Source organism: Leptodactylus fuscus, chromosome 2 (assembly GCF_031893055.1).
Source record: "Leptodactylus fuscus isolate aLepFus1 chromosome 2, aLepFus1.hap2, whole genome shotgun sequence".
NCBI classification, from domain to species: Eukaryota; Metazoa; Chordata; class Amphibia; order Anura; family Leptodactylidae; genus Leptodactylus; species Leptodactylus fuscus.
This window is the reverse complement of record NC_134266.1, coordinates 107,120,785-107,137,676: the sequence shown is the minus strand read 5'-3', so window position 1 is coordinate 107,137,676 and position 16,892 is coordinate 107,120,785. Positions and strand designations below refer to the sequence as shown.

At 38.5% G+C, this 16,892-nt stretch overlaps 1 protein-coding gene across 2 annotated transcripts in view; it reads left to right on the top strand.

The window, feature by feature from the left end:
• Window positions 1-16,892, top strand: part of ITPR3 (inositol 1,4,5-trisphosphate receptor type 3) — a 356,707-nt gene that overhangs the window by 98,184 nt on the left and 241,631 nt on the right. For both annotated transcript variants that reach the window (XM_075264237.1, XM_075264236.1), the window contains exons 21-28: window positions 391-541; window positions 1,117-1,313; window positions 1,555-1,684; window positions 3,150-3,207; window positions 3,291-3,453; window positions 4,740-4,904; window positions 8,583-8,657; window positions 10,144-10,269. In XM_075264237.1, the coding sequence (XP_075120338.1) occupies window positions 391-541; window positions 1,117-1,313; window positions 1,555-1,684; window positions 3,150-3,207; window positions 3,291-3,453; window positions 4,740-4,904; window positions 8,583-8,657; window positions 10,144-10,269 (1,065 nt within the window). The remainder of the gene's footprint in view (window positions 1-390; window positions 542-1,116; window positions 1,314-1,554; window positions 1,685-3,149; window positions 3,208-3,290; window positions 3,454-4,739; window positions 4,905-8,582; window positions 8,658-10,143; window positions 10,270-16,892) is intronic.

Below are 16,892 nucleotides of genomic sequence, written 5' to 3'. Positions count from 1 at the left end.
CGTAGCCGGCATGCGGGGGGTTAAGCGGCCGGCCGACGTCAAAGCGGAAGTACCAGGTGCATCCATTCATTTCTATGGAGCGTGCTGTTCGGATCGGCTGATCCGAACAGTACTCGCTCATCTCTAGCAGACAGCACCCAGAATAGCTAATGTGTGCAAGGCCTTTGTGCCAGACAATCAGATGCTGGTGATCTGTCCATGAGTATGAAACATACATTAGGGGGTGGAAACCCACCTTTAAGCTTGCTTATATCTTTTATAATTTCTGTAAATATATGTCTGGATTTATATTAGGTTTATACTATATTACTGTTTTAAAGGAGGGATAATTGAAATGTGAATGTGGTGATAATAATGTGTGCATGTAAATTTGCTGACTTTATTTTACAGGTGGTCAGTCTTGCGCGCCATTTGATATATTTTGGATTCTATAGCTTCAGTGAACTTCTCAGGCTAACACGGACTTTACTAGGAATTATAGACTGTGTTCAAAATATACAGACAATAGTTCCACACCCAGTGTATAGTGAAGATGCGACAGGTATGCCACCCTCAGCAGTTTTTTTTTTAACTTTTGCTGTTTTCTAATATATCGAAATATTTTGATAGTGAGTTTCATTTCTGTGGGACTGACAAAGGTAGCTGTTTGCAGTGCTCAACTATCTTTGTCAGTACTGGAGACTTTGTGTTAATGCTGGCAGGATCTCAATTTTGGCAATTATATACTTTTGGATAGGTGATAAGTTATGGGATGGGAAAACACCTTTAATGATGGTGAATTAGAATAATTAGTAATCTGATGTAGGAAAAGCGCTACTGCTATATTAATAAGCTATTAGGGACATGTCTTACAATAAGCTTGTTCTTCATTTCCACTGACAACCATCCGAATTGTCAGTGCAGCTACAGGATATAATATAAGCTATATGATCAGTGCAAGGTTAGTCATTTAATAAAATTACAGAGTTACTCAGCGTATTATGTAAATTATATCTGCAGATAAATGGTATTCAAAGGTAGACCAGCTGATTAAACAATGTACTGTATGTAAAAGCATACGAAGGAGTAAAATTCTTATAGATTTGAATAGCTTTGATGCTTTTTTACTTTTATCAGAAAAAAACGTGAGGCGATCTATACAAGGAATGGGGCAAATGATGTCCACAATGGTTCTGACCCGAAAACCATCTGTGTTCAATTCGTCTTCAATCATGACTGCTGTAGTGAGTCAGGAGACTTCTAAAAGGAAAACTGTTGAAGCTGAAAACATTACAGTGATGGAAACCAAGCTGAAGATTCTGGAGATACTTCAGGTTTGAATACATTTTACATTTATTACAGTGTTTTGCTTTCAGATTAATATGCACGTTTTTGATAACTCCACCCGAATTAACCATTTCTAGTGTTTCCTGTGACACAGAGCACAAAAGAAATGCAAAATAAGTTCCAAAAATGTGTAAGGCTTTGTTCTATCAGAAACCATTAATCTGGGTTTAACGTGATTAGCTGCATCTTTATTATTTGTGATGTACTGATTTGTCTGGTTCTTTGCAGTTCATCCTGAATGTACGACTAGATTACAGAATATCCTATCTACTCTCTGTCTTCAAGAAGGAATTTGTGGAGGTTTTCCCAATGCAAGATAATGCAGCAGACGGGACAGCTCCTGCCTTTGATAATTCAAGTAAGTCACTTAAAAAATTTGGGCAGCTGGTTGGCTTTTTGTATTCAGACACCCACAATCTGATATTTAGGACAGGCCATCAGTTTTGTGAGTTTTGTGAAAACCTATTGAGGCTAAGGCCCCACACAACGAAATGCAGCAGAAAAAATACTACGAAAAAATGCGTGAGAAATATATTGTGTTTTTTTTCCCGTCTCGTTTTTCATTGTGATTTCGCAGAGTTTTCCTCTGGAGACCTTCTGCCCCTATTATATTTTTACAGGTATAAATGCAGTGGCGTAACTACCGTGGTAGCAGCAGTAGCAGCTGCCACAGGGCCCGGGCCATTAGGGGGCCCGGTGACAGCCGCTACCGCTGCGGTTTTTTTTCAATAGGCAGTTACGGGCCCTATTCACTTGCCGATCCTGGCTGGTCCGGGATCGGCAAGTGACACCGCGGGCCCCACAAGGGCTATCATTATACTCGGGGGTCTTTGCAGACCCCCGAGTATAATGACCGGCGGACCGGAGAGGTAAGGGAACATAAAAAACTGTTACTTACCTCTCCGCGATCCTTCCAGGCCTCCGTCCTACTGCTGTCTGACGTCTCTGACGTCACATGAACCCGGCATGCTTCCCGGGTCATGTGACGTCCGACGTCATTAACGAAGGACGCGAGAGGAGGACAGCACAGCACAGGAGCCGGGGAACAGGTAAGAAGCAACAGTGTTTTTTTTGGTTTTTTTATGTTTTTATTTCCCGGGTCTCCGATTATTATACTCTGGGGTCTGAAAAGACCCCAGAGTATAATAATTGTTTATGGGTGTCCACAGAGGAACATAATACTGTGTACAGGGGACACTATTGGGGTTAATACTGTGTGTGCAGGGGACACTATTGGGGTTAATACTGTGTGTGAAGGGGACACTATTGGGGTTAATACTGTGTGTGCAGGGGACACTATTGGGGTTAATACTGTGTGTGCAGGGGCAAGTAAGGGACATAATAGAGTGCGGAGGAGGGGGTCGGTCGAGGTCTTCAGCGTCAGTTGGGATGGGGGGGGGGGCCCCATGTCAAAAGTTCGCCACGGGGCCCCGCCATTCCTAGTTAATCCACTGTATAAATGACCTGCTTTTCCACCAGATTTTTTTTCTGCAGTATATGGATGGGAATAGCCAAATTGTTACCTAAACAGCCAAAACGCTGCATTTTCAAAACTGTGCATATTTTTGAAAAATGTAGCACGTTAATTTGAGATACAGAATTGTGATAATATTCCCTATATATTGAATAGGAGAAGAAAAAAATTTAAAATGCTGGAGAAAAAGGTCTTAGATTTTTTTTAGCTTTGATTTTCTGCATGGGGCCTTAGCCTCAAACACAAAAAAGGCTGTGATGGTACATATGGGTGTATAACTCACTATATTATAGTATAGGATGATTGTAAACATGTCGTTTTAATAGTATTACAACTTGCTACTTTACAGATGCTACTTTAAATCTTGAACGCATCGGAGAACAAGCAGAAGCTATGTTTGGTGTAGGGTAAGAGTAATTGAATGTAAAAGCATCAAGAATCCAGGAGGCTGCTTTGGTGTCTTAACACAATACTGTTTACATCACTTTAGGAAAAATTCTATGTTGGAGGTGGATGATGAAGGTGGCAGAATGTTTTTGCGAGTCCTCATACAACTGACAATGAATGACTACCCAGCTCTAATTTCTGGATCTCTGCAGCTTCTCTTTAAACATTTTAGCCAAAGACAAGAAGTGTTGAATACCTTTAAACAGGTCCAGTATCATTAACAATGAGTACAGAATTTTAGAGGATAAGGGAGGTGGAATGATCAATTCTATTGTATTTTATTAAAGGGATTTTCTTGTGAATATGAGCTAATTGGCAATAACCAGACACTGCCACTACACAGTGAGCATTGGAAGTGCAATGTGTTGTTTTTTTGGGTTTTTTTGCATCGTTTTTCATTGCATTATCGCAGAGTTTTCCTCTGCAGTCTTTCTGCTTCTATTATACCTATACAGAAAATGCTAGCATTTCTGCAAGTACAATTGACGTGCTGCCATTTTCAAGTGCTTTTCCTCTGTCAAGTGGATTTTTTCTGCAATGTGTAGATGGGATTAGCCAGAATCCCATCTACTTTGCAGGTACTGTAAAACACAGTGTTTTTGTAAAGTTTGTAAGTGTTTTTATTAATTGAACACTTTGTGCTAAAATACCTCTTACTTTTTGAAAGATGGCATGCTTTTCTCCTTTTCTTGGAATGTAAATTTGTTGGTCTTTCCATCCAGCCAGTGTCATATACTTTACAATAGAAATTTATATGGCTAACTAGCTATAGGTCAATTGAAGTATGTATGCAGCCTCTCCATTCACAATATCTACATCACTAGGTGATTTATTAGAAATTAATGACAGCTACTTTATGCTATAAATGACTAGGATGAGAATATCCATTTTAAAAGGAGTTTACAAAACGAAGTTATAATATAACTACTTAGCAGGTTGTACATAAAAAAAGACACACTTCTCAGCAATCCCCACCCTTTTGGTTCTGACAAGTCTTTTGCTTGTTTTTCCTTTCTGGTGTCTATCAATACACAGGAAATGCCTGGAGATGCCCGTTCAGCCATAGACCAAGCAAGTTGGCTTACCACTCCGGTCAGTGATAGGGTGAAAGGGCATCTCCAGATATCTCCTGTGTTTCGAGAGACAGCAAAGACCACCAGTGAACTAGGCAGGATTGGAGCTGGAGCTACAGGGGAACAGTGAGAGGTGAGTAATGTATGACATTGCATTTGTGCAACACCATTTCGACAGAATATGCCATTAATTTCTGAAAAATCTGCCTGGTCACATAGATGTGACTAGAGAGTTGGCCTGCATATGTGGCTCACAGCATTCACTTCTGTAGAAGTGTCAAACTCAGCCAATCAGGGATTAGTGAACGATTTGTAATACATTTGTGGCATACCTTGTGTCTAATGTCTAAGATTGAAAAACCTTTTAAATTGTCATCTTTATAACCATTGTAAGTTTTACTTTGGACTTTGTGTTTTAGGTTCAACTACTCATTTCTGCCCAGGATGTTGATAATTACAAGGTTATAAAATCTGAGTTGGACAGGCTACGGACTATGGTAGAGAAATCTGAACTATGGGTGGACAAAAAGGAAAAATCAGAAGGTGGTAGTTCTCCAGAAGGTAGCAAAAAGGATAAAAAAGAGGTAATACATTTGTGCTGCATACAAGTGCCACATAAAATCAAGTTTAAAAAGCAGCTTTGCAATATATGGCATTCCAGTGAAAACATGTGACATTTATACTTCAAGCTTGTTCTATGTGGTGACGTTTTTGCTCTTCAGTGGAGCCGTTTTCAAGCAAGTAATAGAGCATATGCAGAACATTTATATTTATCCTCATATCAATAACAATATAAATAGTGCAATCAAAAGACCACATTTACATAATCATAATTCATTACAGTTTAGCAAGGGATCAAATTATTTACTTGACTGTACTTATAAAAAAAAAAACCAAAACAATAAAAGATAATTAATTCATTAAGCCATTCACAAACCATACACAGGGTCCTATTGCTAGCTCACCATGGTACAACCACGCTAGTAAACCATCGGAGTGTGCATGACTAATAAACAAAGCAGCGTATCTTGGTGTACTGCCAAGTGCAAAGCATAGCATAGAGGCTGAAATCGTAGAGCATGGGCAAGGGATGAGACCACAAGGCAAACAAGGATGCCATCACAAATACTGGAAGAAGAGCACCTAGAGCCTGATCTTTGATAGTTGATGCAATATATCTGATTGGATTTTTCATTGCTTCTCCGTTGGATGCTTAATATTTGTACTGTATACGTTACTAACATACAGTTTATTGTGTTCTTTTTGTTTTTTTTCCATTAAAGGTTTTCAGTACTTTTTTTTCAAATATATAACAGTAGGCGTCTGAGTTTTTTAATTGATAAACAAGAGTGTAAGGAAAACTGAAAACAAAGTGCAAGGTGTGAAGGGTGCAGGAAGGAGGAAGCCAAAACAGAATGGCCATTTTTCTATTTAAATGCTGACAAGTCAAAACAGTTGGCTAAATTAATCTATGATGATGAAGGAAATATTTTCATTTAATTGTGCTATGGTTGTGATTTACTCTTGTTGATGTTCGGCAGCAAATTATATATGTGTATTATTACAGGAACAAGTACAGTACAGCTTCAGTGTTAGTGTGGTCTGTTTGATTTGGACATTAAATCCGCACAAAGTTTGGAAGGTTTTTTGGAAGCTTTAAAAGCTTTAACACATTGATAAATTTCAGTTGATTAAACATCTTAAGGTTTAAATGCATGTGGAAAACACTTTAGGGTGTTATTATACATCTGTGTTTTTACTTGCGTTAACGGGAGTCTGTCAGCAAGAAAATCAGTATCAGAGTAGTGACAGTACTTTTTAGGGCGGCTTCTAGACTTTCCAAAGATGCCTTTATTGCTCTGCATTGCAGCTCCGTTTTCATGAAAATCAACATTTTACTCCTATGAAAATTTGATGAAAATGGCTTTATGAGCCTTTCTTTGCCTGCTGGAGCTTCACTTTCTGCTCTAGATAATTGCCTTTATCTTCAACCCTGCTTTTCCATCATTGCTTGAGAGACATCTACTACTTTGTCACTCTTTGTACAAGCAATCATAGGTCCACAATTATATGGCAAATAAAACTTAACATTTAATAATCATCCAAAACATAATCAACCTCAATGATTGAATGGTATCAAAATTGGAAAACAATTTGAACACTCTCACCCGTTCCAGACAAAGGGTACCATACCCCACCCTTAAGGCCGACACTCCATCCAAATGCAAAGGGAACCAAGGATGGGTGCAGGAAATTAACCCCATATAACACTGTCACCCAAGCATATTAAGTCCCGCCCTTGCAAGAGTGGTCCCAATGCTGACTCTAAAAATTGGCCTGTCAATATCTCCTTCCCTGCCAACACGTTTCACATCCAAAACACGGATGCTCCTGAGGGGATTGTTAGAGGAACAATTGAAACAACCAAGCATAGCAGAGCCCTTCCCCGAGTGCAGGGAGCTCCTAATGGTCTCACACCACTGTGATAACCTATTTATGTTGTATAGAGAAGGGCAAAAAAATGTAAAATGTTAAAAATCAATGCCGGAATATTTTTTTTCAATCCCCTCAAAAGAGTTAATCAATAATTTTTAGACTCCCCACAATGGTTTCATTACAAAATACATGTCATCCTGCAATAAAAACAATATGGCTACATCACCAGAAAAATAACAAAAAAAAATTAGTTTGTAAAATACAACAGCAAAAACCTCAAAGGCTCCATGTTTCAGAAACACAGCACTTCTTCTTGCAGATTTTGTTGAGGTTTTTTGAGCCAAAGCTAGGAATGGATTGAGCAAAAGGTAGACGTATAAGTACTGCCTATCTATTTCCCATTCTTTTTGTAGCCATTCTTGACTTGGCTCAAGAAATGCAACAAAATCTGCAAAAGAATTTTTTTTTCCACAACCTGGGGCCTTAGCCAATATCACCAAATCTTTAGGACTAAACTAGACACAACAGAAAGGTAATGTATAAGTTGTGCAACTTTATATCAAGGTATGCCCCCCATTTGCAAGGGAAAAGACACCAGAAGTGACTCCCCAAACATAGAAACTACTGGAGAAATAGTGGGGAATTTAGTGTACCCAATGTGCACTGTACAGCTTAGTTACATATTCACTTTTCACCATCCCCTCTGTATTCACGTCTGGAAAAAGTAATGCTCACTACAACCTTTGATAAATTATTTTAGGGGTGACAATGGCATCCAAAAACCAAACATCTAAATCTGCACTTCAAAAGCCACATAGCACTCCTTCACATCTGCGCCCTGCTGTGTGCTCAAACTGCAGTTTATGTAAACATGTATGATGCTGTTGTACCCAGGATAATATACTTAATTTGAGTTGGGTATTAATGTCTGTTTGGGCAAACAGCTGGGCACAGAAGGGAAGTAGCGCTATTTGATTTTTGGAGCACAGGTTTAAACAGTTTGGTTTTTGGATGTCATGCTACTTTTGCAGAGCCTTCAAATGCTCGTAAAGTGGAATCCCCTGATCCCTTTTTGGAAACCATACCCCTGAAGGAATTTATACAGGGGTACAACGAACATTTTTAACCTCCAAATGTTTCATTAATTCTTTTTCCATACATGAATGTTCTGCTGATGGTGAAAGTGAAAATTTTTTTTTTTTTTTCCATGAATTCGTCATTTCAGTCTTCAATATGTTTTGCCCAGTTTGTATCAGACACGAATGGTCCAAAAGCTGTTGTTTTTGGAGTGTGTGTTAACATATTGGGCACTGAAATAGAGTATTTCTGGAAAAATTGCCGTGTTCACTTTTCACTATTAGCTGCACATTCATTTCTGGAAACTAAATGAATGCAACACTCAATGGTTAAAAATGCTCGCTATGCTGCTTGATAAATCCCTTGAGGGGTGAAGTTTCCAAAATGGGTTCACATGTTTGCAGATTCCTCTTTACTGGCAATTCAAGGGCTCTGCAAAAGTGACATGACATCCAAAATCAAACTGTGCTCCAAAAACCAAATGGCGTCCCTTCCCTTCTGTGCCCGGCAATGTGTCCTAAATGTGGGCATAAACTACTATTTGGGAATACTGCAAGATGGAGATATGAAGGAGAAGCCATGCTGCTGCAGTGCAGCCATCATCTTTAAAGACCCGGCATCCATTGTAATAGTACAGTGGATGTTGAGAAAGGGTTTAAAAAGATGCTATAACTACATTCTAAACGTAGCATAATTCTCTTATTTGTTATCAGAAATGAAAACCATCATCTTTTTTCTTCCATTGATAGCATGCAGAGAATCAGGAGGGGTCTGGAAAACCTGTTGTGGAGAAGAGCAGTGAAAACTATCAGATTGTAAAGGAGGTAAAGTGCTCATTTAACTTGCAAAGATATAAAACAGTAATGCATTATATTGTTATAAAAAGTCATATTAGCCTTCTTTGATTAGTATTATAATGATTCATATTAATGTGTTAAATGTGATTGTGATAAGATTTGCTTCTGTTTTAGTTTTAAAGATTCTGTGATAGTTACTAAAAAAAAAAATACAATTTTTTTTAGGGTGCATTCACACAGAGTTTTTTGGCGCTGATTTTGACGCTGAATTCCCCCTAGCGAAAAAAAAGCTTCCTTCAGGCGGGTTCTGCCTGCAAAAACCAACACAGTCAATGGGATGCCGAAAATCCACGTCGCAAATTTGAGCACAGAATTGGCAAAAACCACGTGGAAAAACCGTGTGAATGAACCCTTAGCTTGAATAACCTGTAACTAAGTTCCGAATGTGAACTTATAATCTGATATACAAACAGGGGCTTGTGAATACATGGAAACAACAAAATACTAATACACCATGCTGGCTTCTAACATCCTATGGACCATATACAGTATGAACATGTCATTTAAATGTGAATGTGATCGATCAATCATTTACCATAATTCTAAAAGTTATGGCTTTGACATTTCAGTAAATGATTGCTTGTCTGGGTGAAAACTCTAAAACAATTCCATTGACCGCTCCTTTATGTTGGTGTATCCCTCTGGCTGGTGACATAGCCCTTTTTAAAGAGTAACGGCTACTTATAGCTTGATATAATTTGTACACTACAGAAAAAATATTTCAGTCCTTTTGGGTCTTATCAAATTCTGAATTCAGCAGCAACAGTTTAGGTTCTTTGATCCGAAAACCACAGTAGAAGTCCAGGGACACAATCCAGAATGGGTGAGACAATGTGTCCTTACTGTGACTTCCCACTTGCAAGAACACTGTTCAGGTATTGTATCCTGTAGACTCAGCGTGTTTCTAAGACCACTTTTGTCTGTGAGTTTGGTCTTGTACATGACTGCTGCTATGTTGTGTTCCTTTGTGCCTGCAATTATGCCTGTGTGTGATTATAAGTGAAGACTAAGTTTAGTAAGAAAAAGGTGTGTATAAGGAGAATGGCAGAGACAAGAGAGTGTTTGTGATCTCAAGAAATACAAAACTCGCATCTATGACTTGGATAGCACTAAACGGCATACCTGAAGTGTTATCTCTGGCTTAGTCTGCATTGTATTGAGATAAGATTGCAAATTGATTCTTGAAGAAGTGACAATAACATCCCTTGCCTTCAGTCGGGTACAGTACTTAGGTGGCCAGAGGTAAGTGAATGTACATAGATGGTAATGGAAGTCTGAATCAGACTTGAAGAGAGGTGGCCGTCTGCTTATGTGGTAACTAGAGTATTTTATCTTGAGTTGTCCTCCATATCTTTATCAGTATAAGTCAAACAGGTGAATTAGATGGCAATCATTTGTTAGCTTTGGTTACTCAGAGTATTGAAATGTGAATAATATTTTTCCATTTATTTAGATATTAGAGAGACTGAATAAAATGTGCGGTGTTGGTGAACAAGTTCGAAAAAAGCAACAGAGGCTACTTAAAAATATGGATGCTCATAAAGTTATGCTTGATCTTTTGCAAATTCCGTATGAAAAGGTAGGTTAATATATTTCACTATGCAAAGTGTGTATCTTGTTATGTATGACTACAAAAAATAATGTACCCAATGTCCCAGAAATTCCTTACATTCAGTGGCTGTGATGGTCACTGTTAAAACCCCAGCAATCAGCTATAAGCTGTAACTTAGCTGAAGTCAGTTGTGTTCAGTCTGTCTGCAGTGCCACCAAAGAGGTAAATGAAGCATTACACTGTGCCCCTAGATGATCAGGCTATGGGACGTTAATCCGATAGTGATGATAATTGAAATACATCAGTATTGTCTATGCAGATTTCCACTGTGCATTCTCACTGATTGACAGTTATCTCTTCATATATACTTATACAAACCAAAACTGTCACCTACTGCACTCTTAAAGGGGTTATCCAACTTCCAAAATTGATCTGCAGATATATCCACTGCAGTGCTATGTAGTGACTGTTACCTTGTGCAGCCTTTTCTTGGCTTTATTTTACTTGATACTCCTTGTATCACTGTTATTTACATGCAGTGAATCTGTGAAAAAACTACATTTCCCATGATTCACCTGCCTGCTCTCACTCTCTGAGTTTGCTGCTCACACATGGAGGAGCTTGTATAGGAAATATCAGTATCAGATGTAGAAGTGATCTATTTCCTGTGATTTCATTGGAGGGAAGACCAGGTAGATGCATCATGGAAAATTTAGTTTTTTTTTTCACAACTTCACTGCAAGTGATACAAAGAGTCAAGGGAACAGTGAGTATTTAGCACTGCAGTGGATGTATTTGCAGATCATTTTTGGAAGCTGGATAACCCCTGGCCAATGGAATGGAATATCTGGTTTAAGGGGAGCCAGGTATAGGCAGAAGGATCAGACCACAAGGAATCTTTAAAGCTTTTAGCAGAGAAATAGGAGTTTTCAATATTGGTCTAATGCAGCTCCATATATCTGGACTATACCCCTGACAACCAGAAAACCCAAGTAGCCACATGGTAGCCACTGATGTCAGCCACTCTTCCGAGCATGTATAAATCAAGAGAGCATGCTTTTGACATTTGACAGCTGTAAAGAAGGAAGGGGGGATAGGTAGGGTTCTAAATAAATACAATAGACAGGGGAGAAGTAACATTTTTTTAATGCAGCAATTCTACTGATCCAAGAGATGTCTATACCTTGTGTAGTCTACCAGCCTGAATTTGGGGGGAAATAAGTGGAGGGGAGGGGATAATTTGCCTGATGTAGATAGGAGGGTTAGGGAGTGAGTTTGGATTCCCAAATATTGGATACTGTCCAGGTGCCAATCAAAGGGGTATAGCTGTTTTAGTAAGGAGGTTGGGAGATATCTAGTGGGAGAATCTGAGTTTTGGTGATGTTTAATTTATAATAAGATAGCAAGATAAATGCATCTATAAGGGCAAGGAGGAGTGAAGGGATTGCAGGGATAAGATGATGTCATCAACTTATAATGAAATAGCATGAGTGCAGCCTCCAACTGTAATTCCATTAATAGCTGAACTTTTCCTGATGGCCTAGGGCAGGGGTTCAATTGAAAGTATAAATAACAGAGGTGATAACAGACAAACCTAGGGAGTGCCATTAGTAATTAGTCAAATCCTGTAGACAGGGCATCATTAGCAAAGATGGATATGGATATGGATGCAAGAAAGAGTCCCATCAGACCATAGCCTCCAAGGCTGAGAATGACCAATTTATTTGGTCAAATGCACTCTCAACGTCAAGCGTTTACATCACAGATGGGGTTTTCATTTGTTCAACATAATACAGAAGGTTAAATGCTTGACTGATATTATCAGGAGCATTAACAGCAACAAAGCCTACTCGATCAGTAGAGACTAAGGTGGCACTAAAGGGGCAAGAGTTTGACATACATTTTTAAGTCAGTGTTAAGGAAGGAAATGGGATGAAAATTCTTTGGAGAGTCTGTTGGCTTTCCCAGCTTAGGGATGGTAACAACATCTGGTTTTCCTTTGGATATGTACCAGTATTCATAGCAGACTGAAAAAATTTCACTAGATAGGGGAGCAGGAAGGGGGCAAAATGATTTCTAATAATCATTCCGTTTTTTTAAAACTTTTTGTTATCTTTTATACTTTATTTTTAACCTTTTTAACTTTTTTTTTAAAATAAATATCTTAACCCTGATGGAGTTTCCAAACAGTGATATCTCTAAAATTAATGTACATAGCATCTCCTGTTGGATATGAGACCAAAAATTTCCATGTTTTATAATGCCCTTAACATAACTGTATGAAGTGATCGTCCCCTAGCCCCACTTTCTCTTCATGTAACCAAGCCCATACTCCGTACACAGTGATAGGCAGGAAGAGAAGCAAGGGAAAGGATGAAGAAATTCAGGATTTTACTGATTTTTTTTTTTTTATAAAGTATATTACAAATGTATTAACAACACAAATTCTGCCAGAAAATTGAAAGTTGTCCAAAGTATAGTTATGCTTTAGCATTAAAACTTGGTTTAGAAAATAGGTAATTTTGTGGTCACTCATTCTCTTTAAGTTATGCTTGGGAAGCAGAATTGCCCTACCAGCAGTGATAACCAATCTGTTTTTAGTCTACTGATGTCCATTTTCTTACAACTTATCTTCTTCCCTTCACATATCAGGTCCTATTTGTGTAATAGCAAGAGGTAACTATGATGATTGTCTGCAAAGAACTTTGAGTCGATAATGCTTAAGAAAAATAAATTATCCTGGCAGCTTGATCTCATGGCTCAGCAATATATCAGGGAAATTGTCCTCTCTTTAAGAATTATGCTTAAAAATATATAGTTTTATATTACCCACCAACTTTGAAGTAAAAACGCCACTACGGCACTCTTCCCTGAAAATGAAGAAAGAACTTTATGTATTGGCAACACACTACTTAATTGTCCATAGAAACTAATTTGTTGTCATAAGGAAAAATTACTTTCTTTAATAAATACCTTTTAGCTCTGGTTGTATGGATTACCATCATATTATAAATGAGGCATTGCGCCTACAAAATGACCATTGATTTCTTGTGAATGACTAATCTCCATCTAACAGAGGAGCGATACTCCCTACGGTAAAGTGATCATAGCCCTGTTATCGAGCAATTTGTAGGAAATGTCAGTAGTGGGCATTTTTCATTATTCAGGCAAGAAAATGCTTTAAGGTTTCCAGGTTAGGGAAACTGATAGGCCTATCTTACATAGTGTATGTGAGGGAGCTTTGTCTTTTCCATGTAACCAGCATTGGCCGTGTAATAGACAGATTTGGACCTTTTATTTGGCTTTCATTGCATGCTTTTTTTTTTCTACATTTGAAAGCTGGATATTATAATGTGCTGCTGAAATGAATATACATGTGTAATTCTTTGCATACAAATCATATTATACATTTTTATACAGTATTATGCAAGCCTATAAAATGCACATTAAGAATTGCAAATAATGTGGCTGTCATAGTGTATTGTATTTGCTTTGAGCACATGGAACATTCTAGAAGCACCTGTATAATGTAAATTATAGCTATAGTTTAGAGTTACGCTCGTAGCTCTGCTTCCTCGGGCACTGCTCTTCTAAATGAGGCACAAATTATAAATGGGACATTTTTCTTCCAAATTATCCGCAATTCACATGAAAATTGCCCCTGAAAAAAATGTTTGACAGGGCCCAGGCGATAAATTGATTTCTCATCTGCTGAAAAGATTTATTGCTATGGCTTTGAAGGAGGAAGAAATAGAGTCTGAATAACACACTCTTGACTACAGCGTGTGTACACTAATAATGTAAATGTGCACAACACGATTCTTGGCTTGGATATTTATTCTCTGTAATGGATAAGGTTATTGTATGCTTCAAAATAATGCTTATGCAGAATATGTAGAGCTTGAGTATCTGCATTAAAACAAAAAAGATAGAAACATACAGAGGGAATTTCTTAGGAAAAACTGCTGCTACTGCTACTCTTTTATATTCCTGCAATAAAATGCTTGCCTGCTTTCTACAAACAGAATTTACAATGCAGTATCTAAGCTAAAACATAATATGAGTAAGGTTATGGTTGGAAATATTAAAGTATCTTGAGGAGTTTTAAAACTGCCTTCAATTACTTAGAAAGAATATGCAAATCTGTCTCCCAAGATGTAAACAGGGAGACAGTGCCTCTGTTTGCTGCCCTCTATAGCAAGCAACCCTGAACAACATGCCCGACTTCCCAGAAGCCTTTGCTGCATGATGCGAGGTTATAACCAAATCAGTTTCTCAGCTACGGACGGCACCGTTTCTGTCTCTTTGGACGTCATCAGCGCAGCCTAGAGAGAATTGATTTGGTTTAAGTGAGAGGCTGTGAGACCAGATTGTGGGGATAACGTCACTCCTTAGGGAGAGACCACCTTCTCAGGTGTGTGGAGACTTATAGCCATAGTTGCTCCACTTAGTCATTCTTAGCTTGGTTTCACCATCTCATCAAGGCTGTCATGGGGGATGGGGGGGCAAACTGGGCAATTTCCCAGGGTCCCTGTGTCCTAAGGGGCTCTGAGATCTGCAGCAGCAGACGTTTGGTCTGGTGACTGATCGGGGCAGCCTTAGAAAGTGTATTAGTGTGCATAGCACGCTGATACTATGAACATCTATGCCTGCTCTGGAGCCATTAGCAGGGAGAGACCCCGGCCTCAGAGCTCAACGGGTGAGCGTGGATAGGTGAGTAATAGGTTTTATTTTATGACCGATAAAAGGGTGCTATTGCTAAAAAAAAAAAAAAAAAAAGAGGGGGCCCATATTTATAATGGTTCCCCTACTACAATTACTCAAATCCCTCCTTATATAATATAATATAATAATCTCCTTACAAATAGCTCCGTATGTATATATAAATATATATATATATATATATATATATATATATATATATATATATATATATATATATGAATTCTTGTCTGTCTGTTCTCTATGCGCGATCAAGTGACTGGTACAAATTTGGTACAGAGATATTTGAGGTATCCGGGAAGGTTTAAAATGAGACTCCAACTCGCTCAGACATACCGTTGGAAGTAGGAAAGTTTCCTACTTTTGTCTCATCTGACCAGAGAACATTCTTCCAGAACGTTTTTGGCTTTCTCAGGACACAGGACAGAGGTTGAGTCAACTTTAATCTATTTCATTTTATTTTAAATATGATTTTTATTGAAAAGAAGAAGACCTTTTACAATATAATAAAAAAAGAAACTGTTACAAACAGAAGAAGAATCGGCATAGGTCCAATCAGTAGGACAGGGATTACAAGTTGGAACGTCGGGCTGCAACCCAAATATATGGATGACACAAACATGACCAAACGAGCAAAGACCAAAGGGCCAGACATACAAACGCTACAAAGACACCAATTCTACGAGAAGACAGGAAAAGAATGAGAAGGGGAACACAACCAGGGAGGAACAGAAAGGGAAAAGGAAAAAGAAAGAATAGGGGAGACGGAATAGGGACAGAAAAGAACAAGAAAATCAAACAGTAACATAAACAACATAACCACATACCTGAATACAATACTGAGGAGACACAAATTACATCCAAAAGAATAAAATAAAATAAAGCCACCTGGGATAACAACACAGTAGATGGATAGTGATCAAGGGGTCCCCATGGGGGCAACCTGGGGCCGAGGAGAAAAAACACCCTTATTAGACTCTACATACGAGATCCAAAGAGACCACTGGGATCGAAACTTGGCGTAAGTATGGTTTTTGTTGGACAACAGACGTTCCAAGGTGCATGCCAAGTTCACATGGTGAAATAATTCAGTTAAGGTCAAACAACTTTAATCTATTTCAACTGGCTGCAAGTGTGATTTAGTTATTGCCACCACCTGTTAGATGCCTCAGGATACGTGTGTGTACTATATATACACTTGAAAAAGGGGAAATCCCCGAAACGCTGTTTTAAATGCGTCGTGTAAAGAATTTCCAATAAAGTGCATGTCGTTTTCATCACATCTGGAGTAGCGCAGTGTCCATTTGTTGGTCAAGTCTCTCTGGTTGTTTCTCTCCCCAAGGGGGTGTTGGACATTTCTGCTGCTGTTGTACCTCCAGGAATACACATTATTGAACTGTCAAGAACTTCCCCTCACCTAGGAAGAGACAGCGGAGGGTTGTTCAGTACTGTAATTTGTGTTATTTATATATAAAACCAAGGACTAATATTAAGAAGGCTTATATATAAGGGGGCTATTTATATGGTGGAACTATTAATAATAAGGCCCATGGGGGACTATAATTAATGAGGCTGGTTAAACTATTATTTATGGGGGGGGGGGGATATTTATAATAAGTAATTATTACTTATAAGGGGAAACCATTACTGATGGGGGGGGGTTATTTATAAGAAGGAGCTTATATTAGTAAGGGGGATTGATAAATAAGGGGGCAGTATAATAACTCATAAGGCCATACAAAGGTGCTCATCTGTATTACGTATGGGCAAAAAGGGGTTTTTTATTACTAGGGGAAGAAAAGGGTATTATTATTTTAAAGGAGTTTTCAGACACAAACTGATTTGTGATAGTGATGATCTATCAGAGGACACCACTGAACACCACTACTGTCGCCCACGGTTCCCCACTCCGGGCCACGCCACCGGAG